Source organism: Falco cherrug, chromosome 1, assembly GCF_023634085.1.
Source record: "Falco cherrug isolate bFalChe1 chromosome 1, bFalChe1.pri, whole genome shotgun sequence".
Taxonomy (NCBI): domain Eukaryota; kingdom Metazoa; phylum Chordata; class Aves; order Falconiformes; family Falconidae; genus Falco; species Falco cherrug.
This window is the reverse complement of record NC_073697.1, coordinates 82,752,974-82,778,190: the sequence shown is the minus strand read 5'-3', so window position 1 is coordinate 82,778,190 and position 25,217 is coordinate 82,752,974. Positions and strand designations below refer to the sequence as shown.

Genomic DNA, 25,217 nt, shown 5'->3' with positions numbered 1-25,217 from the left:
GAAAATGGTTTTTAGCCATAACCAGAAGGCCCAACTACAGAGCAGGATTTTGGGGCAGTCCAAAGTGAGTAACTCAACACTGAAGTGCACACGAGGGTTTGCTGAAAGTGACCTTGATACTGTGGTTGTCTGCCACTTCAAAGCACAAGCAAACATATACAGTAAGGGCAATACCGCATATATAGTTATAGAGGCTGTCCTTTATAATGCGTGCATAACATAAGCAGTGTGCTTTGGAAAAAAAAAAAAAACCAAAACAAAAAAAGAATACACATCAAGAGCCTGCAAAATCCAAACTAGTGATTACAATTTTGGGCAGACAGTTTGGCACAGACACATTCCTACTAATAAATAAAAATGTGGTTTTAAAGGCAGCTGTATATCACACTTCACTGGAAATTTGCTTCCATTGTCCCACAAAATAGTCCATCAGTGCATTAACTCAATATCAACCACTTTTTTTTTATTCTTACTAGCTGAACATGTTTTATGTTTGGGTGAGATACAGCTGACAGCTCATTTTTCCCTTGCAGATAACTCAATCTCATCCGAATTATTAATGTAACAGAGCTCCAAAACAGATTTGCCAGTGGATGTTAAGTCAACTCCCACTGACTTAACTGAGGACAAAACTCAGCCCTTGAGCAACAGAACAAACATTAACCAGTACAGCTACTGAGTATAAAGAGTTTATTTCCTCTCTGTGAGAAACAGGCATGAAGCAATATATTCAAGAGACAATTTATGTAAATGCCTGTGCTAACTTTACCGGGATTTTCACTATGTATGTGCAGTTCACTTTGGTGTGTTGGTTTTTTTTGTTATAAAATGAGCTCCTATACCACCAACACATTTCTGCAAGTACAGTAACTGGATCAAAATAAAGACATACTTTTCAGGAAAAATATGCATACTGTACAGAACAGTAAGCTTTTAAAGCAAGTCATCTTCAAACACAAAAGTGTCCCCCAGGCAGATTTTACTACTCTCATTTTAATATTGCCTGTTTTGTAAAAGAGAGTGAAGTCTCATTTGGTAACTATGTATGCTCATTTCAATAGCATAAATGAAGCAGACATTTAATAATCAAAACTTGCAAATGTTTTAGTACAATAAGTATCTTACATCTAAGCTGATGATCTAAAAAAAATTCAAACCACCCTACCCATACACGTAAGATTTAAAATACAATGTCATTTCTATAAGCAACAACTGGAATAATAATTTTAGAATTACCCAGTTTCTTACTACTCTGTTAACTTTGCCATTGAACAGAAACTTGACAGCTCCAGTTAGGGCAAGCTTCAACAATCTCCTTCAGGCAGTCTTCCTTAGGAACGTTTTTATCTCGATTACACTTCTACCAGTCTGTGATGCACTGACGAGTTTTCCTCACAGACGTAACAACTAAATAATAGGATTATGTGCAGTACTGGTAAACAAAATCGGCCAGGCATCACTTACCTAGCTGAAAACTACACATCCAATAATCGACCCAAATCCCTTCTTCAAAAGTCAAGATGGAAATAACGTAAATATTTGAGACAAATTTTCCCCTATTAGTTCATACAAGAGCAGAACTTGTTAGCCTATATTTTCCTTCCAGAAAGAACATCTACATTTAACTGCAGGAATTCATTCGGATCACAAGAGGTGAAAATAACCCCTCCTACATAAAAATAAAAATACAGGGAATTGAAAAAAAATCCAGTCAAAGAACTTAGAAGCAACACAGTCCTTGCTACAAGAAAAAAAACATTATCAATCTTATAATATCTATCAGTTACCATTTAAGACAAAAATTGATTGCTATTAGAACTACTGACAATATATTACACTTGCTAACCAAACCTAGCCCTTGGGTAAAACCAGGGGCCGACTGCAACTGCAGACAACAGAAACTGCCTGGCCTTACAACGGAGTGGAACATCACCCTTCCCTAAGGGTTCTTCTTGCTTCCACAAGAAGTAAAGCATGAATAGCATAGGTACTTCGCCTTTGTACACCTATACTGAATATACTTCAAGGCAATGTTTTGTGTGCTATCTAATCAGTTGTTTCATGTTTGGCAGAAATGTATTTCCACATCTGTTACTAAAAGTATAATTTTATTATTCTTCCCTCAACGGTTTTAATAAATCATACACTACCAGCTCTTAATACTACCTTGTGTCTGATTATGACATAGAAACAAACTGAACTATTTGAGCTTGTTATGTTTAATTAGTCATCAAATTTACTGTCCAATGATACCAAGTATCCTTAAAATAGTTGCCACATACCTCGCTCTCACACACACTTCCAAAAACACACACATACGTTTGTGTTACATGCAAACATGTATTTATACTGTACAGGGCCTTGTCTTTGGAGCTCAAAAATACCAACCAAAAATACTCTTCTAAAGGAGGTGCAATTTTTTTCTTTTCATTTATTATGTGGGACTCTATGACCAGTTTTTAAAATAAGCGGAAATTCTTAACTGTGGACGCTGACAATACAGCCACATTAACAATACAAGTCAACATTCCTCTACTACGTTAGTTAAAATCTTGGCACAAAGGAAGAGGAATAGTCCGTGGCATCTCACCAGTGTCCCTCCGAGAACTGCAGATGGGCACATGAGTCTCTTTTCTTTGAATCCAGAGGGAATATGGAAAAGAACGGCTGTGAGAGAACTGGCCCTTAGGGGCAACAGAAAGGCCAAAGTGGTATTGCTGGGGCTGGGGGGGAAGCGATGGGAATAAATGAGATTTCCCAATTTTCAAAATCAGGACCCTAATACCAAAGAATTGCCACAAAAAATGGCAGCCTGTCCCTTTCTCCTGCCGCCAACCCTCAGCCAACGCCATCCCCTCTGCCCCGCCAGCGCCCGTGTCCAAAGGTGGGGGGAGCACACAACCTGCCAGCCCAGGGCAGCTCCTGCCCACCCCCTCAGCTGCCAAGGACACACCAAAGGACCAGCTGACAAGGCGGGTCTGACCCATGGTCCTGCCTCCCTGAAGGCGATGGTGACCCCCGCACCAAGCCCAGGCAGCAGGACTGCGTCCCTGCCTCCACACAGGGGAAGAAGCTGCCCAACTCTTTCAGTGGAACAGGTGCCGTCTCACATCGCCCTCTCGGATGGCACTCCACAAAGTCACACCAATGAAGTTAACATTACAATTCCTGAAAGCCCGAACAAGGGATACATAGTAAAAAGTATGAGACAAACTACCGGGGGAGGGGGGGGGGGGGGGGAGAACAAAACAAAACACACAAAAAACCACCAACAAAAAAAAAAAAAAAAAACAACCCAGCCCACAAGCTGATGAATACATTCCTGTTGAAATACACCAGCGGTGCTAAGTCTTTTCCGTACTCTTTTTTCCATGTATCCCCAAAATTTCCAGCTGGACAGCTGCTTGAGAATGAGCCCTTTGAAAGATGACACATACAGAGTGCTAACTACAGTGAGCATTTCCCATCTCCAGAGGATTAAGAACATTCTTCCTCTTGGATGCATATGTCAAAACAAGCCAAAAATTATTAAACACTGTCCCAATATCTCTTCTATTACAGAGAACGGCTATTGGGAAATGGTGTACGTTTCGCCAAGTTTCCTTTGAGTCAGCTGTGGGTCTCTTACTTGCCAAATGTAGTTAAAATAGAAAGTACAGAAACTGACGGTAACAACTGAACCTGAAGTTTGGTGCTGTGACTTCAATTTAAATCAGAGCTAAGACAGGATTCTCAGTGGTTTGGGTTTTAATATGTACGTTAGAGATAATGTACCAAAGACATGAAATAAAAAAAGACAAACATGGTTTAAAAAAATCTTCCTCTGTACACAGAAGACAACAGATGCATCATCTACTGAAACAGTACTTAATAGGATGTCCGCAGCTTAGGTTTCATTCTTTCTTAAGAGGCATACAAAAGTCTTTATTACCCTATTTTTATACTCTACAATAAAATTGTATTTAGAAGTTCAGTGCGTATACCAATTTATGTGGTAAACTTTGGGGTAAAACCCAGAAAATAGTTATTGAATTGAATGCATATTTAAATGTTCGTGGTTTTTTTAGGTTAAACATGTCTTTGGTACTCTTCCTAAGGCACACTATACTATTTTCATTGTAGTGAAATCATTTACCCGACATGAAAATCCTAACATACTTCAGTTCCTTAATTCTCGTGGAAGTCTGCATTAACAAATGTCAACACAGCTACCCCTCTATCACGAAAAAAGTTCTCAAAACGTACAAAAGGACACCAAAAGTGCTAAGGCATTCCCGAGAAGGTTGGGTCTCTCTTGCTCCCACAGGCTTTCTAAAATCCGCTCTGTTGGCACCCGGGACCTGCACGCAGCACCCTCCAGACTCAGGGGAGGACTGCAGGATTTGTTCCCAAGCGTAGCTTGGCATGCAGCCAAAGGAGTCATTTAGCCGAGGTTCTGGCCAAGCAGGGAAGTGTTCCGTTTCTTCTGCCATTCATTGAGACCCACAAGGAAACTGAGACAGGAAGTCAGGCTTCCAGATAATGGGAGTGTTCCTAACGATGTCCTTTGGCTCACAGCGCAGCACAGTTCCTCTATGCTCGCCTTTGCTACAACATCTTCTTTCTAATTTCCCACTGTACAAGGGGAACAACAACAAAAGCTTTTTAAATTAATTTTCCTTCGCATCCAATTCAAACGCCCAGTAATTGCATGGATTATCGGCTTGTGTGGCATGTATGAACAGCAACCAATTTTTTTTTAAAACAGCTATTTATGCTTGGAAATTATTTCAGCATAATGCCACTTTGAAAAGATTCTTCCATTGCAATGTCTACTTAATATATTCTTTAAAAGATCACAAAACACCAAAAAACAAACTACACCCCAATTGCCTGGTTACCTCTTGCCTCCACTCTAATGGAGGTAGGCTTTTTCAACAGTCCAGTAAGTCTCAGTAAAGTGGCTCTAAATATAATCTTCCCTCAGGTACAAATTCTGACCTCATTAAGGGGAACATCACCACACCATTCATCTCATCAGAAGTAACAAGAGATCTTGACGGGAACTGCAGTCTGGGTGAAGAATTCAGCCTTACAAGTTGCAGTGCATAAATATAATGCATTTAGCATTCTGGCATAAACGTGCCAGAACACACAGATAAAAAATTAAGACACGACTTTAACGTAAAGGAGAAAAAATAAAACAACACCACCAAAAAAACCCACAAAAAACCTTCAATGGCTGCTGCAGGTCCCTGCCCTGGGCATAGCTCCTTAGCGGACAGTCCACACCATGGCCCATCTAACACAGTCCAGGGCCCGTGACACATCAGTGCCGCAGGCTCTCCTACGTCCCATCCACAGCACCTGCTGCACACAGGATACAGGCAGGATACAAAGCAGTGCTGCTGTAGCTATGATGGTCCAAAGAGATGAAACTCAAAAGTTTGCAGGGAAAGTAACTACCTTTTCTTAGAACCATCTTACAGAAAGAAAAAGAATCTAAAACAAACTTTCAGGCACACGATATTTATAAGCCATGGGATTTTACCAGCTGGAGGAGCCATGAAGCAATCCACAGCAGCGCAAAAGCAAAACCAAAAGATCTGTGCAAGAACAACCCATCCATATTTAACTGAATGACATGCTGGAATAAAATACCACTGGGAATTTTGATATATGTATCATTGTTTTTAATTAAAAGGTACTACCTTAGCAGCAACTGAATACAGAGACCGGTTTAATCTGCAGTCAAAATGCGCTGCCAGAAGTTTCTGCTGGAAATTGCTATCTATGGCTTCGGAGGGCTCAGCACAGGGTCATTCACTCTTGTCTGCATCTCAGTTTTTATCCGGTTACCTGGCTTCCCCTGGCAGATAACATATGCAGCACTTTGTGATGGCAGTTTATTCCCTATGACTTCTCTAAGCACCTCTCACCTATCCAAACTCAAACACAATGACTCTTCAGACAACAAACAAGAAGGGAAACTACATCCAAGCAGATTTTGCAGAAGGGAGGAGGGAAGTGGCAGTGGCAGTGGTGTATGGCAGCGCCCTGCAGGGCAAGGAGTCCCTGCAGCTCTGCCAGCACAGGAGCATGCCTTGGGCATCCTCCTTTCCAGCGGACAGCCAGCTGTGGAAAGGGGTTATCTTGACACCAGAACAGCCATAAAGAACTAAAACGAACCGGAATTGGTTAGCGCGTAAGAATGGGGATGTTAACTTGCCGCTTTACCACATAAAAGCGGATTCAAAATCTTATCTAGCTCTTCACTGATTTCCACAATACATCATCTGCTTGTTGGAAGGAGAGGAGAATGTCTCCACTGATAAGACCTGGGATATTTTAGGTTAATGAAGCTAAGCCAGAGTATGTGAGCAGAAACCAAGGGTCAAGTATTTTTTCTTCTCCTATAAAATCAAGAACTGAGTATTACTATTTATGTCAATTTTTTAAATGTTTTTCCTTAGGGCTGCTCTTTTTTTTCTGAGCTTGTTCATAATTAGGAAAGACAAAACATTCACATTTATAATCAAGTCTTTCTAAATAATTCAGGAAACCTTTGAATTCCTCTACAGCTTTGGGCCTAGAATGACTAGATCAATGAATGAGCAAAAATATATTATATGTGATGGAATGCTGTACCATACTCCAAATAAATCTAACGGACACTTTTTTAAAATCTCAAGATAGCCAAGAAAAAGTAATTTTGTCCCAGTTGAAAAAGTTCTCATGACTTTAGCTGGTTCTACACATTGTTGAGTTAAATCACCATAGAATAGCTTGCATTTCTCTCTATCATTTCAGTTTTAGCCCCCTCAGGACCTGCACATCTCCATAAATGAAGTTACTGATCAAGGAGGCATCTCTGTATTTGGATCTCTTCCATAATGCAAAAGGGAACCTATGTTATAAATTTTCTTCACCCAAGTTTTGCTTCTGTAGACACGCTGACTGTGATCCATCAGTGCTACAATTCATACTTAATTCAGCTTCTTCCAATGTAAAGGTATTACGAATAAAAACATCCAGAAGACCTGGACTGGGTTTCTGCATTTTCACCTGTACTTCATGTGTGAAAGGGTTGCTAGTCCTTTATCTGCATTCTTGAGGATGAAAACAAACAAAAAGAAGGGGAAAGCAAAGGAGAAAAGGGAAAAGCAAAGGAGAAAAGAGGAAGCCCCCCCCACACACACACACTCTCTCTCTACTCTCCACCAGTCCTCCGATTCAGGGGTCAAAGGATCTACAAACTGTAAAAAGAAAATGTTTCCATTATAGCCAAAGATTTTACTCCTTCCTTCCCCTGTCAAGTAACTCCAGAAAACTCCGTAACTAAAGCTAAGTAAAGGACTTTCTTCAATCAAGAACCCCTGGTCAAAGCTAGACTCGCCACCTGCAGTTCTCACTTGGGCCATGATTAAAGTTCAACACACCGGAGAAACAACATCAGAAAACAGAAGTTTGTGAAACACAAAAGTAACAAACTGTGTGGTTAAATGCAAGATTTGCACCGTTAGGCCATGTCATAAGGATACTTAGGTCTATACTGCAATCTAGAGTTTCTGTAATCCATCCAAACTACATATAGCTTTTTTTGGGGAAAAAAAAATAATAATAATAATAATCACACGTTCTGCTCTGTTTTTATTTTACCATTTATTCTTCAACATTAAATAAATGGGGAAATTAGTACACCTGTTCTTCCTAGTTTTCCAAGATCTCCTTAGCTTCTAGCAGCCTCTGGGATAGGAAATGTTTTAATTTGGGGATATTGTAAATTACTGAAGAGACTTCCAGTGCTTGTCAAACTTTAGCTAATGGTATGTGATTTTGCTGATATTACTACAAACTTCATTGACACCAGTTTCACATGCCTGCTGTATTTTGTAACAAATGGCTTATTATCTTTAACTTTACATTTCTTGAAATCACACAGATAAGGAACTAACTGTATATGCAACTGCAACCATCATATTCGTCAGCATCTTTAGCCATTCATCAAATTGAACAATTAATAAAATATTCAGCTATGACATGAAGAAACCTATCTCTAAAGGCTGCAGTAATCTAAATCCAGTCTTATCCTGAGGCTTCTTGGAGGGGGGAGGAATCAGATGCTCTTGCAAGCTGCTGGATTTTTTTTTTTCACACCCCAGTCCAGCAAGAAAGAACCTGCAATCACAAGGTCACTGAATGTAAGATTTCATGATACTCTCGTGTTAGTGATGACAACTACAGAAACTGGGGCAAAAATCCAACTGCCTTCATTAATGTGCCTGCAGAGCATGTGAGCACATGAATACAAGCGAGCCATAGCCCAAGTACACAGGAGTAAATTAGTCAGCTCTGCACTTTATTACTCTTCCACCCATAAATATTATCTCTAAAGTAACTGGAAACATTCCCAGTGAGTTAAATAGCCTCTAGATCAGGTTTAACACACAGATTAATGTGGCGTTTCCAAGTGTAGGGAAAAAAAAAAATAAAAAGGCACCCCACAATCTGTACAGGCAACTTTAAGAATCCTGCTGTATAGATACTTCCACAGGTACCCATGCTTCAATGGTACTTCCTTAGGTAATCAGGTGAGCATGTGCATACATGTGTTTAAAGATAAGCATGTATACAAGTGTTCCACCAAACCCATAATGAGAATCTACATACGTTAGGTAAATAGTTTTCTTCTTGCATGCTTGCATACATTCATTTTCATCAAATACAATTGGTCAATGCATTACAGTCACACTGAGCTTTGCAATTCATTCACTTCCCAAAACAGCCAAATTGCATTTATCTTTCAGGCATGCTACAAGACGTAAGTTTTTTAAATGGCATTTAGGGAGGGCTGAGGAACAAAGGAACTGCAACACTGGATCACATCCAAGATCCTGTCTCTGACAGCAGTCACCACCAGCTGCTTCACAGACAGAAACAAGAATCTGCAGTAGGTAGACGAGGATAATCTTGCCACACATTAGGGTTCATCCTGGTTTCCAGCTACTAAAGACTGGCTTGAACTCCAAAGAATGAGGTATAATGTCCACTTGAAAATGTTATCATTATTAATTACCAGAGCTCCAAAAACCCCTGCTAGCTATGTAAGTGACATAATGTATATCCAAATACCACCTCTTTGGAATCTTTTAGCAGACTTCAATCTAAAAAAGAGTTGTATATAAAACCCACATATTTCCTTGTCTCTGTTCTGAATTTGCCACTTCAGAACTAAACACACTAATAGGAGTAGAAATAAAAATCTTCTCTTTTTATCTTCTTGTACAATTTAAGAAACTGTACATGTTTATTACACCCCTTCTCTTTCATTTTCTCTTTCCTAACTTGAACATCCTTTTACCCTGTTTTCATTAAACAGTTTTTCCAATGATCTTTGTGGAATAAAACACTGAGCCTCATGAATCTGGTTTCTTAGCTATTTTATAGGCTTGATTATTATTTTTTGTCTGAGGGTTTGTTGTGGGTTTCTGGGGTGGTTTTTTTTTTAATAGTTTCTTTTTCAGGCATGAAAGATTAATCTATATGACTTTTCAGAACATAATGCCATTATGGCATCTCAGTAACAACAGAATCAGAATTCCAGAATTTAGTCCTGAATCAATTGTCTTTAATAGCTGCATAGTTAGAAAGACTAAGCAGTTTATATGATGACAGAAGGATAGGTTGATGGACAGATCGAAGAACCTGGTACTAAAGTGAAGATCACAAAAAGATGAGTAACATGCCTTCATCGTGACTCTGGCGGTTTTGCAGAGAAACAAGCTATGCTCTTCATCAGAAAAGGGCTGGACACAAAATACTGAATTTATCAATCTGCTTAGATGTATATACACCTTTAAAAGGGATGTAATAGATAGGGATAACTATGGAAACAGTTGTCAAGTAGTGGAGCTTAACCCACCTGCAAATAAAACTGAAGAGCCCAATTGTAAGAATAATGTTGAGTATAGGGGAAAAAATAAAGTACAAGTGAAAATTAAGATCTATGCAAGTTCGTTATAAATACAAGGACATTTTACCAGATGGAGAAATTGGGCAGTTCATAGTCATGTTCTCACACCCGCAGAGTTGTTCTAAAACTACTCTTCATGAAAGCAAATATAATTGGCTGTGCAAGTAAACTGTTTAAATAAATCCTGATATTATATAAGAACCATCTGAAATCATTTTCTTTGCTTGCCTGTGTACATCATTTGGAAACAGAGAAGCTTGGCCTTTTGGCCACCCCCTGGAATTGCTATGCCCTATTCAAAATTCTTCATGCTTTATTGGAAAAGTGGAAAAACGTTGAAGGTCTTTAGTGACACAATACCCACGACAGCAAGAACATACCTAACTAGCACCTATTAAAATGTCAGACACCAGTAAAATGGATTCATTTTTGTTTAATAATAATTAGAGTTATTACTGGAAAAATGTTTAGCTGCTGCTACCAGTGTGAGAACAATGTAACCCATCTGCACAGCTCTTTAGATACATCCTTCTCAGCTGATGTCCATGCCCCCTCACTTCTTCAAACAGCTGATAGTTCAAACTCCATCATACAGTTTACAATACCCAAGGAGCACAATGTGGCTGGAGAGTTACTGGCACCTTTCAAATGCATCAATGTATCTGTCATTCAGTTTTTGTAGCAAAAAGGATAAAATTCATCAGGACAGCAAGACAGGTATTTTCAGTGCTTTTAAATCTGAATTTAGAAATTAAGTTTTAAAATAAAAATCTTTCCTTTGCATTTATGGCCTGATTCTGTTGGTTATTCCCTGATCAGGGTTCCAATACTTACTACTCTTTAACGTAATAATAAAAATCTGATGTTTTGTCAGTGACATATGACAATACCAGCCTAAAAGCTCTGAAAGTTTGAATCCTGATAAGATGTGCCATTATACTGACAGCGACAGTCCTGACACAGCTGAACTTATTTTGCTGCATAGCACCAGCTTTAGACACGATTTATGGATTTTTTTAAAATTGAAACTCCCACATAATTTAAGCAAAATTATAATTTTAAGTGTTTCATGTAATATAAGTTGTTGGTAAGAATGTTCATATGTTTTAGATTACTAAAAGGATACCTCAGTCCAGCCATATTGCTCTATGATATAATTGATAACCATCAAAGTGAATAAAAATATTTCAAAATCAATTCCTAGTCAACTATTGATAGACTTTATCTCAATAAAGTACATATAGCAAATAAACCGGTCAAATACACACTGCATATGCTATTAGGCATCATGTTTCACACACCTCAAGAAAAAATCAGGAGCTATTTTAGAACAAAATTGATTTCTTGGCATTTTGGTCTTGACAATCTGTTTTTAAATACTGAAGGAAAAACCCATAACCCTACATTTTGGACCATTATTGCTCTGTAAGAGCTATCTGATTGTGCTCAAATATTCTCAAACACGATGCTCACAGATTTATAGCCACTCAAAATTTGCACTTGCAGAGCATTACTCAGGCAAAAATCCTAATAAAAGTCATCTGAGTATCTGTACGAGTAGGAACTGCCTCCAAAGCAGTCTGCAAGAGCAACCACTCACAAGGGTTGCACACTGACACGCTACATATGTCCACAGCACTGCCTCCACCTTCACACTCCCCAGCTCAACCTGTTCTAGCGCATGGCTATTTATACAAGCTTTACACTTCAAGTACTTCCAGCACTCTTACTTCATTGTTCAGCAAGGACAGTTTTCACATCAGATCTTGGTATTTAGGTGCACGAGTCCAGCAGAAACAGAAGGTCCACGTATGTGGTCTGTGTTAATATTTATAGCTGGGTATTTCAGGGTTTGACGTGCGGTGTTTAACGGATCACTGGCATCCCACCAAGCACTCGGTGCGAGGCCTCCGAGAGCAGGCTGGTCAGGCACAGCACACCCATCCTCATCCTCATTTCCAGCTGTGGGCATGGCTGCCCAGTTCCTTTGCTACAGAACTATCAAAAGCATTAGAGGACAATTTTACAGAAAGCCTGATGATGAGCTAGAAGTTCTATTTGGGGGGAATAACTGCTAATTGTAAGCAAGAGAAGAATATGCCAAGGGAAAAAACAGGACTAGATGACTGGTCAGGGAACACTGGAAAAAGTTGAAAAGCAAGCAGAAAATGCATTCAGTGGAGAAGGGCAACCCAGAAGCAAGGAAACCTGTCATAGGAACAATGGAAGAGGTGATAGGGAAAGAAGTAGAAGATAAGCAGCAGACACGGAGAATGAATATGCATTAAAACATATTAAAAGATTAGCCCTTAGCTCCTTCCTAGCCAAGAAAAATACCCTGAGAGAACTAAAAAGACACAAAGATTTCTCTAGTCCCACTTTCAGTTGCTGTAGCTGTGAAGGGATGTAGTAGAGAGGCAGACAGAGGTTGGTTATGGTCAAAGTGGGAGGAACGGGCTGTGTTCAGTAACAACTGGAACAAGTAGACTGGAAAGACCCTAAGGAGGCTGAGAAGGCTGAAAAACACTACCACATGCTGCTCATCCTGCTGAGGGCTTTGAAAGGCCAAATCTTAAGCTTTGCTCTGGAATACTCTTAGAATCATCTTTCCTTCAGATATATTCTACTAAAAATAAAAATAAAACAAAAACAAACAAAAAAAATGTTGTATAGCCATAATATTTTTCATGAGTCTAAAGCTAGACCATTAAAACCTATTTCAGTTTAATGATAAAGACACATTGTCTAAACAAAGAATAGAGATTTCTCCCCTGGTTTAGTTTATTCACTGTTATAAAATTTAGTGTCCCATAACGCATCCAGGAAGAAAAAAAAAAAAAATGTCTGTTTTCCTGCACAAGGTCCCCTGCGCCTGTGAAAACCAGAAGTTGACTCTTCCCTTTTACAGCCTTTCCGTCAATACTACGCACCACAGATGTGACCGTTTCTCTCCAAAAAGTGAATGGAATTATGTCATAAGCCTATCAACCCTGTTTTCCAGAGGGGCAATAAGAATGACATAAGGCAGACATCCAGGTGTGGTGAATGTTTCCGAGCTTGCCTGGGGGACCTGATTCCAAGCTCAATTAGATTTGTCAATTAGGCTTGTTTTGCAGTGATGTAATACTGCTCCTTGCAGGTCACTTGTTTGACACACCACAAATACAGTCAGAAACAGATCCCCATGGAAAGTGGTCTGGACATGAAATTAAGCCTTTGGTATGGAAGGATATTCACAAAGTTAGAATGTCAAATATATTAATTAATACAGTTTTCCAAGAGTTTCATTATTAAATTAATCTTTTCAATGAAGTTTAGGAGAAAAAGAAGTTCATGTTCACACAAATCTCTTTCGAAGTTGCTGAGATACCACGTTAAAGGGCAGAATTTGGGGAAAAAAAAGAAAGAAGAGGAAAAAAAAAAGAGACTTAAACCCTGAATTTTTAAGTAGTATAATTTACCTTGTAGGTTTATCCACAGCAGGACGGAAGCCATTTGGGACAGACTATTCAGAAAAGCTTGTTTCTGTTTCAGCTGCCTACACTACGTGTTTACTACATGAAGAGTCACAGTTCTGTCAATCTGGCAAGTAACATTAGCAGCACCACCTCTATATTAGTACAAGCTGCACAATATATCTTTTACAATTTACTGCATGACTGAAATATAAAGATGAAAGATGTTGATTATCTAAATCACACAACAGATTAAAAATGTATAATCAGAGGTTTTAAGAGTTTTCATATTACCAGACTGCACAATTAGCATGCTTACAGCTGAAAACACGTCCCAGAATACAAGACAAACTAAGAAACAATCTAGAAGTATAGAAGGCTGCTGCTGCAGCAACATAAACAAAACTGAGATTATAGTTACAGATGACACCATATAATAATTATACTTAACATTTACCACCACCTTTTCATGTTCAGATAGGTTACAAATACATAACAAGGTTTCACACCTGAGCGAGGTGGGAAATACCAGTATCTCTGTTACAGACAATTTGAACTTTTTTATTATTTATAAAGGTGCAAAGAAACCAAACAACTTCCTTAGATTCTCACAGGAAGGAGACATGGGCACAGTGGGGAGGATCTTTCTTACTTTTTCTTATTCTCAAGCAGACACACATACATACAGAATTTGTTCTTAGTCAAACAGCAAGCTAATCAACTTCCAAGTTATGAAGCTGTAAATCCAATTGTTTCTCTTTATTATTATCCTTTTGACATGTGTATCTAGCTTTACTGGGGAACAAAATGAAAATCTACTGTTCCAAGGCAAGCAACTCATGCATAATTTGAAAGAAAAAAATCCCAATTAAGTGTGTTGTGTTAACAACAACAACAAAAACAAACAAACAAAGGCAATCCAAACTACAGTGAGAATGTAAGAGTTTCAAGGAAGTTTTCTTTGGAAAAGTTTCTCGAATGCAAGACAGAATTTCTAGTGCAAAGACAACTGTAGGCCACAACAGGGAAAAACAATAGATCAAGGAATTCAACTTCGAGCCTATTCCCAAAACCTTTAACAATTTTTTTAGGAAGTGAAATACCTTGCAAATGCTAGAAGAGACTTATCTGAGCACAGCCAGCTGTCCAGAGGCTGGAACAGTCCTCAGTGATGTGGATATACAACAGAACTAAGACTTGTTGCCTAATCTCCCATAGTTCACAGTATTTTAAGTGGAAGATCCCACCAGAGAGTGTGTATGTATACATTTTTTTTTTTTGGGGGGGGGGGGGGGGGGGACGGACACGGACGGACTGGTGTTTTAGGGAAAAAAAACCCAAAAGGCTTCAAAAAACCTGTACTATAAACTAAGTATGAACAAGTATTACAGGACAGGAAATTCTTTTCTGACCCATCTCACTCTGTATGTTGAGAAATACATATACTTAATATGTTATAAGCTGCAGTAAGAATGAAAAAAAGCAAAATTTCAGGAATCCACAGATAAATGTAGATGCATGCTGCAATCCAAAAAAGCTTGACCATACCCATTTAAATCTAACCGGACATTTTATTTTTTTGAATGATACCTGATTTATACAAATGCTGACCTAAGTTCTGAGGTTCTTTAAAGCCTGACATTGCGATGAGTATGGCATTCCCAGTTTTACATCTTCTGGCAAATTAGATCTTGGAAGATGAACTAAGAAAGCCTTACACTTGAACTTCACAACGGTAAGCACTGAGGGCAACATCCTGCAGAGGGACACAAGGAAATATCTGAGACATCAGAAACACAGAAACTGTTACATCACATCCCGCTGTTACAGCATGCCAGGATGCTTGTTGTAAGGAGAAGTAGCACGATCCAAAATTCATACACAGGTTAAAGGTCTGCAGACAAACACACAGGAAACCACACAGCTCATCATGCTCTTCTGCACAATGTCAATAACTCTCTTACCAACACTCCTCTCCTCAACACCACCACAACATTTCTCCAGGCACTTCTCCCTGGGCTCCCAAGGTGCTGGCGTCACTACCGAGACAGAACTTTGGGGTTGTCACATGAAAAAGCTGCTGGCTTAGATGCAATTGGAAATATCAATTCCAGGAACAACTCCTAGACCAACTGTGCATGTCAGACTCCCGTTATTGCAAAGCTGGAAACATTGTAAGAAAATGTACTTTTCAGCCTCTGTAGCACCCTGCACAACACTGCTGGGAATTAAGGAACAATGTGATTCTAGTGACACTAGCTAAAATGAACCCTTCCCTATAAAAATGCTAAAATACATACAGAATACCCATAGACAAACCCACAGAGTACCTAGTACCTATAAATAACGTCTCAGAGACTGTCTGTTTTCTGGTTAATTTCTCCGGCTCTTCCACAAAAGGAAAAAATGGGGAAGAAAGGATCTACCAAAAAGATTGATTCAACAGTTAGGACTGTATCTATAAAGAGTTATCTATACAGAATTGTAACTGTAACTATAGATCTGAGGCCTCACGTACTGTGCTTTTTGTCACAAGATCACGAATGTTTTCTCATGTGGTCCACAGAATAAAAACTAAGCAGCAAACACTACTCACTGGAGAAAGAACAGAATGCAAGTAACTTAAATAGAGGTGAATCCATCTTGCATCAGCCTGTTTGGGGAATCTCAGCTGTGGCTGGTTTCAAAGCATTTTATTTGCTCACAGATTGTGGTAGGTCAGATTATTCTAGCATGTCTGTAAAATCTGCAGGGATCTCACTGGCGTTTTTGAAGCGTATCACTAGGTAAAAGCCTAGCAGACTTTGGGTGTTCCCCCGTTTTGCCAAGTCGCAGAAATTTGCTAGTATCTGGAACCTGTTACCAGCCTGAACAGCTAAAGCAAAGAGCACTTTTACAGCCTCAGCTGCAGGCCCTCGAGATGCAGTAGGAGCAGGTGTTAATTTTATCTAAGATACAAAGTCTTCATACCCTGAACACAATCTCAGGAAGGCCTATCTTGTTTTATCCTGTTACCTCACACATTGAGCGACCACACAAATTTAAGTGTGCACAACTCACACCCCTCAGTGTGAAGCCTGCCTTTGTCCTTCTTTAGGGCCTCAACGTGGAAACCATCCTAATGGCAGATTTCAGTGAAATTACTCATGCGAGTCAGAAACCCACCCCAGCGGGTAAGACCTGACCTAACCAGAACCACGTTCGGGCGATGCTGCTAAAACAGACTGAGCATCCACTGACCCCGTCACCTTTGATCAAGTACCAGTACTTCACAGGCTAAGATTAACAGAGTATTTAGGGAAGGTTTAGTGGGAAAAGTAATTGGGAAGTACTGTTGGAGGATCAGTTTCATTGATACATAGAACTTTCTAATTTCTCTTAAGAATGATTTGTACATGGTAGAAACCTAGCGTGCAATGGTGACATACATTTTCATTCCTGAAGAACTACCATAGACAATAATTTTTAAAAAGTGCCATTTACTGAACAGGAAAACCTCAACAGCTATTGCTTTTAAGACTAACAGGAACTACACACAACTACTTCACATACATATCTGCCTCTCATCACAGTAGTATCTAAGCACCTTGTGGAGATGCAGCAACAATAACTTCCATAAAGTATTTCAACTTTTCAAAGAAATGTTTCTTCCTCTGAACAAAACGATGGCAGAGAATTGTCAATGCTGATCGCATTGCACACTCTCTCGCTGTTATCTTTCTCTCATGCATAACCTTAAAACACTTAGTATCACGAGTTACAATTTGTAGTTATTCCCACTATGAAACAAGAAGTACTTAAAAAACCCCACCGCAAACTGAGAGTAAATACATGTTTCTCAGTACATGAAATTATGCATATGAATGTTCCTAAAGAATAACAGACCAGAATAAAAACAGTTCAAGTTAACCATGACCAGTTACTCACATATATTTATTTGTGAGTGCTAACTAGGGAAAAAAGAATGTTTGTTTGCAGTTGCTGCAGCTCCTTTTGAATTTGAGCATTCCTTAGTTGTAAGCAACTAGGACCTAATGCTTCACACTTCGGAACAAAATATCTTTGTGATTAGAAAAACAGAGTTTCTGCATATTTGGCGTATACGTTCACCACATTCTCCTCAATAAATTAAACAAAACCGCACAGACATGGTGAACGCAACCCTTGGCTGAACTAGTTTTTAGGATATAAAATACCTAATTAATGCAAAGAAGGCTGCTGGAAAACTTCAGCACTTGTTAAACAATGAAGTTGGCCCTGGGCGCGGGCACGGCTGTCCCTAACGCGCCGGGGGGTGGGTGGCAAGAGCACCGCGGGGACACGGTACCGACACACGGCGGCCCCGCCCGCCGGTAACGCTGGAGAGCATGGAGAGCTGGACCCGGAGCGGAGGAGACCCAAGTCCCGCACCGGTGGGCTACACGTAGAACAGCGCCCGCCGCTCTGCACGGTGCGAGGGGCCGTAACCCAGCTCGTCCCACAGAGCTGGCGACAGGCTCGGCCAGCGCGGGGGGCCCGCACCGGCCCGCAGCACACGCCGCACCGGAGCGGCCCGTACCCCACGCACGCGTGGAGCTGCACGGCCCAAAGCCCGGCGGCCCCTCCGCGCCGTACCGTGCCGTGCCGTACCGTGCCGTCCCCGCCGCTCGGGCCCGCACCCAGCACATGCACATTCATAGGGCGGCCGGTGCCGAGGGCCCGCCCCGGGCCCGCCCCAGCAGAGGGGCTGCCTGCCCGGGGGCGACAGGTTGAGCTGGGGGAAGGCGAGAGGCGGCCCGCGGGGCGGGCAGGGCCCCGGGAGCAGCCGCCACCCTCCGGCGCCGCCTGCGGGGCCCGGCCGGGCCGGTGCAGCGGGCACGGTGCCGCCTCGAAAGCTTTGAGCCCCGCTGCGACGCCCGCCCGCCCGGCGACGGCGTGTGTCGGCCGCCCGGCCCCCCGGCACGCCGGCGGCGGGGACGAGGAGCGGGGGCGCCTGGCCCTGCCCTGCCCTGCCCGCCGCCGCGCCAGGGAAGCGGGTCCCGGGCACCTTCCCCAGGTGAGGCAGCCGGGCGCGGGGCTCCGGCTCCGCTTGTAGCCGGTGCCCCGGGGGGGAGCAGGTGAGCCCGGGACTCCCCTCACGCACAGCGCCGTAAATAAAGCCGAGACAAAGTCACCATCTGGGGAGGGGATGGGGAGCGGTATTAGACGTGGAAGTCACTTACCGGCTTTGCAAGGATCCTTATAATCTATCGCCTCGGCTTTATCCTCCTCAGTGAAATCGTAAGTGTAGTCATAATCAAGGCCAGAGCAGGAGGAAGGCTTCCCACAGACAGTCCACCCGGCCAGCCACAGTGCCATCCTCCAGCAAAGCATCTTCATCCTCCCCCGGGCAGGGCGGGCAGGGTGCAGATGAATTAGGCGGCCGGCTCCGCTGTCCACGCCGGCTTGGGAAAGGAGGGTAAGGAATGGAGGAACCACAGCTTTGGGGAACGGTGGGGGTCGGTGGGTTTTTTTCCTTCTCCACCCGGAGGCTGGTCCGACAGACGGTGCGCCCTAGGTAGCCCCGGTCAGGCGGGTGCAGCACGAAGCGAGGAGCATGAGCGCCGCGGGCCCCCCCGCCCGCGGCCCGCCACCTCGCCAGGGAGAAGCCGCCGGGTGCGTGGGTGGGCGCAGGGGGTGGGCTCAGGCCGGGAGATCCCGTCCGTCAGGGCGTCCCCCCGCTGTCAGGCCCCCGCCGAACTTCCCGCGGCGGCGGCGGCTGTCCGCGCCCCGCTCCGCGCCCGGCCCGCGCCCCGCCGCGCCGCCGCGCCCGGTCCCGCTGCTGCTGCCAGAAGATGGATCCGGGCTGCACATCAGCAAACTGCCGCGGGGAGAGGGGGAACGAGAAAGAAAGAAGGAAGGAAGGAAAGAAAAGGGAGCGGGGGTGGGGGGGTAGGGGGGTGGGGGTGCGCTGGAGCAAACCGCGGAGCCCTAGTGATGGGAGGCAGCAGCGATGCTGGAGGGAGCAAAGTGTCAGAGCTTCCCCCCCTCTGCACAAACACTCTAAGCTCTGTCTCTGGTCTGTCCCCCCTCCTCCGTCCCCCTTTAACTTACGAAAACCTTACAGGCAACTAACACACAGTCGTCAGCATCCTGCTTACTTATTCATACAGTCAGGGTCAGGATCCGGGCTGCTTCTGATCTGCTCCCTTGATAGTCTTATGGAAACACACACGCATTCACTATATGCTTCTATCTCCATATAGCTTTCTCTCCAGATAAGCAGTGGTCGGCATTTAAACAACAACAACAACAACAACAAAAGAATCGAGATGAGATAAAACAATGCACAGATCGACACCCGGCAGCCAAAAAAAGCTCGAGAGAACGGGTGATGAGGAGGACGATGAGAAGAATTAGCTGCAATTTAGGAGACGGGAAAATAAATCAGTGCCTGTGTATTCCTCCCTCTGCTGCGTCTGCTTTGCAGTGTTAGCCCCATGAGCTGACGGGTGGGGGTTAAGGAACGAGGGGGAGGGGGAAAAAGAAAAGTTTAAGCGTCCATAGTTTGTTTAAAACAGAGGAAAGCAATATAAAAGGTCCATCGGTCTCCAGAAGTTCAGCCAAGCAGCTGGGAACCGGTTCCAAAATGAAAGTAAGAGCAAACAAACAAACAGAAAAAAGAAAATAATCAAGGCAAACAAAAAGTAAGATTGCAGCAGGCACCGGCAGCGCTGAGATCTTGCAGTCGGGCTCCCCTGCTCTCACGTGGCTCTCCGGGGAAGCGGCGGAGGTGTGTTTCCCAAGCGGGGTTCCGCGGACCCTCTGCTGCGCCCCGCCAGCGCCCAGGCGCGCCGAGCCGGGCGGCGGGGCCGGGTCTGCGCTGAGCCCGGGCGGGGATCGGCGCGCAAAGCCTCCTCCGCGGCCAGCCCGGGGGTGGGGAGGGGGTGGAGATACGTGCTGCAGGGATAAAGTAAGATCAAGCGGAAAAAAATAAATATATATATATAGGTAGTTGAAGATCTCGCTCCCTCCCTGCCTGCCTCCTCCCCTCCCCCGAGACGTGCTGCTCCGATCCTGCAGGAACGCCTAGAACTGTTTCAGACCAAGGTGAGACTTTTCCGTAACAAACTCTCCTCCTCCTCTTACGAGTTTCCATGGGAAAGGGCGGGGGGGGGACGGGGGGGGGACGGGACGACAACGACGACGACGACGACGAGGTAGCGGGGACTTTCCCCTGCTCTCACTTCGCCGGGGTGTCACATTTAACACGGGCTTTTGAAAGGGGCAGCGCTCCGCTTGCCCCGCCGCACTTCCCGGTCTCCTTCCCCCTGGCGCAAGGGTGGAAATCCGGAGACAGTCCCTTCCCCCGGCGGTGCCAGCAGCGCAGGCCGAGCCGGCGGCCCCGGGGCGCCCCTCACCGCGGCCCCGGGGCGCAGCGCCTCCCGGGCAGCCCGCGCCGCCCCAGGTGCGGGGGGGCCGGGGGAGCGGGGGCAGCGCCCGGGAGGCGGTTACGCAAACTCCGGGGGGAAGGTACGGCTTGCTGTCGCCGCTATCGCCGGGGTTGGCACGGCTTGCTGTCGCCGCTATCGAGGCTGAGCTGCTCCCAAAACCGGGGTGGGGGTTGGCGGAGTGGTAAAATCGCGACAGAGCGTACTGCCCACCCCGAGCCTGCCCCTGCGCTCCTGCGGGCGAAGGGTGAGCGCTGCTATAGATAGGCACTCTCTCAGTTCATACCATTCAAACTGGAAAGGTTGGTAAGACCGAGCTAATAACAGCTTAATAACAGGGCGCATTACGCAGCCTAGCACTGAGTAACAGCAGTGTCTCAGAAGCATCCATGTGCTGTGCTTCCTTATGTTTTTGGCATCCAGGTTGTGCTCACGTTACTCCCAACTCAGTCTTGCTGCTCCCAAGTTGAAAGCCAAGGAATGAGTAGCTACCACTGAAAGGCTGCAGCCTTCCGTAAGGAGTAACTGTTCTCTGTCCCGGCAGCGGGGTTTGCTGTGTCACAAGGCCCTCAGAAGGCACCACACACCAGATCACAGGAAAGCCTAGGAAACTTGTGGCCTGTCCCTTGCCCTCCTCCTCAGGGTGCTGGCTGTGCCCAGCCACCCCAGACACTTGGAACAGACCCCAGGGAAGATACCGGAGACCATTCCTGTCAATCCATCAGGGCAGCGTCGGGCCCGACGGCCCCTTCACTTCCCAGTGTCACAGTTCGGTGGGCTGTCATTGGCTGGAGAAACCAGTTTGATCCGATCTGAAAGCTAGTTTCTGTTATTGTTTATGTCCGCCAAGGAGACAGTTTATCTTACAATGCCATTAACTACATGCTCATTTCACATACTGACCTCCCTAACCTGGTTTTGTCATTCTGCCCAGTCTTGTTTCATACGTGCACACCTTTACAAAGTTAATTTTCTTTCCTGAGCCCGTGTGCCTCCACCCCGGAGAGGAACGGCCTCTGCCTAACAAGCTCACGTTTGTCCACAGAGCCTTCGGAACACTGACCTTCCTGACGGCTTCAGCAAGAGGATCGAACATACAACATGCGATCCTGAGCACACCAGTCTCCCCAGTGAGAAGATGATCAGAGTCTCTCTCCGGCGGGCGATTAACTCTCCCAGCAAGGTAGGCACTGACATCACCCTCAGCCTCCAAGCGGCACCTGCCCCTGACCTCAGCACCGCCAGGGCTGGCAGAGCAGCACCACCGGCAGTGGCAGTGCGAGGATGGCGGCCCAGCAGAGCCCTGGCTGAGGCACGAAACACTCGGGAATGCCAGGTGGGACCTGTGCAGAAACCTGGGCATGTTCGTGATGTAACAAATAAATGTGTGTATAGGTCAGGGTGAAAGCTGCTTTCTGCTTGTAATCCAGCACAGCTACACATTAGTATTACTGTTTAAAATAAGCGTTACAGCTCTGCAGGAACTATTCTGCATTGCTTAGGTATGAATATTCCCCCCAGTCACATTAGTAAAAACCTTTGCTCACATTAAGAGAAGTTTTTTCCTAGTAACCAAACTGGCTGATATTTTTTTTAAAGAATAAACTTTTCCCCCCAAGTAACCCATTAAATATTCAATCTAGCTTCTTTCATGATGCAAAATTTTGAAACATTTTAGGTACAAAATATATTTTTCTTATCGCACATTCATGTCTACCATTCCAAAAAGCTCACAACTCTGATAATCCATCTGACAACACAGTCAATCAAAAATCCATCCTACAGCCGTTTCCAAAGAAACGAACACATAGCCAGGAAGACAGAATGCTTAAGCTGGAAGGAAACCAACCAAAGGAACACAACAGCAACAACAAAACTCCAAGCATTTTCCCTTTTCCCTTAAATTTTCTGGTTTGGGGGTATATTACAGGGACACAGATAATGGTAAATACAGTTATGCTAAAAGTGGTGGTGGTATTTCTTTTTTCTTTTTTTTTTTTTTTTTTTTTTTTTAAACCAGGAAGCTGGAGGCTTTTCTGCTCTTCCCACATACAAAAAAAAAAAAAAAAACACTTTAAAAAAAAGGACAAGTATGTAAGAAAGACAGACACAATCACAGAACTAAAAAAATACATCTGAAACATCGTTGCTCACACCTCCTCCTCATTCTTTAGCTATCTGTCTCCTGCTTAGGCCTCCATCTCGTGTGGCGTTTTAGGTGGGTGGACACAATGGGCTTATTCACAAGCATCAAGCTCAGCACATGCCTAAAGCTTTGAAGGCTGAAGACCATGGCTGGTCAGCTCCTTGGGGCTGGGACTCGTGGGAGTTTTCAGGAGGCTAACACAGTGAAGTTCAGCAGGAGCTGGCTACCTTCCTGCTTTTATCATCTTACAAACCCGTTCCTTGCTCAGAGGTACCTACAGCACTTCCAAAACTGCTGAAACCATGTTTAAATAGTTGGCAGTTCCCAAAATTGTTAAGTCTGTAGGGGAAACACTGAAGCTGAAAGCGCATTGTGGCAAGTAGACTGTCTACGGTAACAGGCATATAAACAATTGTAAATATAAACTGAGTAAACTAGATAAATAAAATTAAACTTTTTAAGTTAAAATCTGGCACTCAGGATCCTCACAGCAGTGAGCTCACCTGTGACACCTTATTTCTCCATTGTCTCCCACATCCACTCCTGTACTATGACAGTTGTTCATTCCATGTTCACATACAATTCTTTTCTACAGACCTCCGTGCTTAATTCACAAGAAGCTCTTCAATGTTGTTTTCTGGTTTTATTTTTGAAAGCGCAGCCCATGCTTTATTCATTACACACTTATTCAGATGCTGCTCTCTATACAGAGTTATTGATTTCCTCATGGGCTTTTTATGGAGTTTGTTGCTACAGTATTCATATGCTTCAAAAATATTAATCGGTTTAGTTTCATAGTACACCCCTCAGATGAGGGGATATTGTGACAGGATATGAATATTACACATGGCAAACAGCTGCAAATTGTCTGGTTTGACATCTCATAGACCTGTCAGGACTTGGCATTGTAGAAAACCTTATTTCTTCAAGGCCTGGTTCCTGCTGTTTTCAGCTGCAGTAATTTTACTCCCCAAGTATCCCAAACTACTTCTACTCAAACCCTGGAGTTTTCAGGCATCTAAAACTGAGAAGCAAGTAATTAGCAAGAAGTGTAATTTAAAAGCCTTGAACCAGCTTTATCAAGGAGCTCTGTGGCAGAGGCAAGGGCCAAGACTCAAATTTCAAGCTGTTCAGCTCTCTGAAGACTTTAGACACTATTTCTCTTCCCGTAATTCCTTTCCTTCAATACTTCCTTCAGTTTCTAGAATAAACGTGACCGGTCTCCTGCCAGCAACAACCCCATCATTAATGACACTCACATAATTAAACCACCACTTTGAATCATCTGCTCCTCCATGCAGTGCCTGTTAGCACCAGTAGGCAGTCCTGCATTTGGCCCAGTGTTTGAAAAGATGTGTCTCTCTTCACCACTGGATTTCACAGCTATTACTGGCAGGAGAGGGACAGCACATCTTGGGATCCCTTCCAAGCTCCGGGAGAGGGTGTTTTTTAATAGCACGATCCCATCTGCTTGCTTTCCATGACCATATTTTGCCTTATCTTGTCTTGTTATTTCTAAACCTGTCTTCAGTCTTGGCTGTTCATCCCTGTTTTGTTGTGGTTTTTTTTTTAACTTATTAATGCTAGTTTTTGATTCTCATCCCAGTTCCAGCTGTCCTAGTTGCACTTCTCTTTAATCTTATTCTGGGACTTCTCACTTTCAGATTCATCTTCAGCTATGCAGGGTTGGTTGTTGTTGTTTTGTTTTCACTCCCATTATCTAGTTGATCCTTTTCTCAAGCCTTCTCACCCGTTTTAACTTCTAGTTATGTTGACGTTCACCTTCCTGCCTGTTCTTTACTCCAGGTACGCACCACAAAGCTGGTCTTGCTCCTTGACCTTATTTCCCAGTTACAGTTACCCTAGCTCCAGCCCTTACACTGCTCTTTAGGCAGTTTTCCTTGTCTGCAACCCTCCATCTACCTTTTTTCCTTCAAACTTTGTTACTTCTCAAGCCCAGTTTCATTCTGCAAACAATTTCATTGTCCCAAATAGATGTCCGCCATTCCCATTGCCGATTTCTCCCAATCACATCCCACATTCTTTCTCAGGAGCTTCGTGCAGACTTTACCATGCCGCAAGATCAGTTCTTCCCTGTCTGCTCGAGTCAGCCAGCCTTCCCCTCTGCATCCCGCAGGTACAACCCAGGTGCACTGAGCATGTGAAATCATTGCTGCTTCCCAGTTAAGGTCCAGATCCCAGCAAGGCGCAGCTCAAAACGGTGATGTAAAATGTCATTGCAGGTGAGACGCTCG

General features: G+C 43.6%; 1 protein-coding gene and 1 long non-coding RNA gene across 2 annotated transcripts in view; one reads left to right on the top strand and one right to left on the bottom strand.

Annotated features, from left to right (window-relative positions):
* Nucleotides 1–20,413, bottom strand: part of TLL1 (tolloid like 1) — a 139,879-nt gene extending 119,466 nt beyond the window's left edge. The window contains exon 1 of the mRNA XM_005444566.3: nt 18,609–20,413. Coding sequence (XP_005444623.1) covers nt 18,609–18,765 — 157 coding nt within the window. The 5' untranslated portion in view covers nt 18,766–20,413. The remainder of the gene's footprint in view (nt 1–18,608) is intronic.
* LOC114017353 (uncharacterized) lies at nt 18,730–22,594 on the top strand. Its single transcript, XR_003562359.2, has 3 exons — nt 18,730–18,844; nt 19,632–20,475; nt 21,862–22,594. It is a non-coding gene; the product is annotated as an uncharacterized LOC114017353 (long non-coding RNA).
* Nucleotides 22,595–25,217: the final 2,623 nt, after the last annotated feature.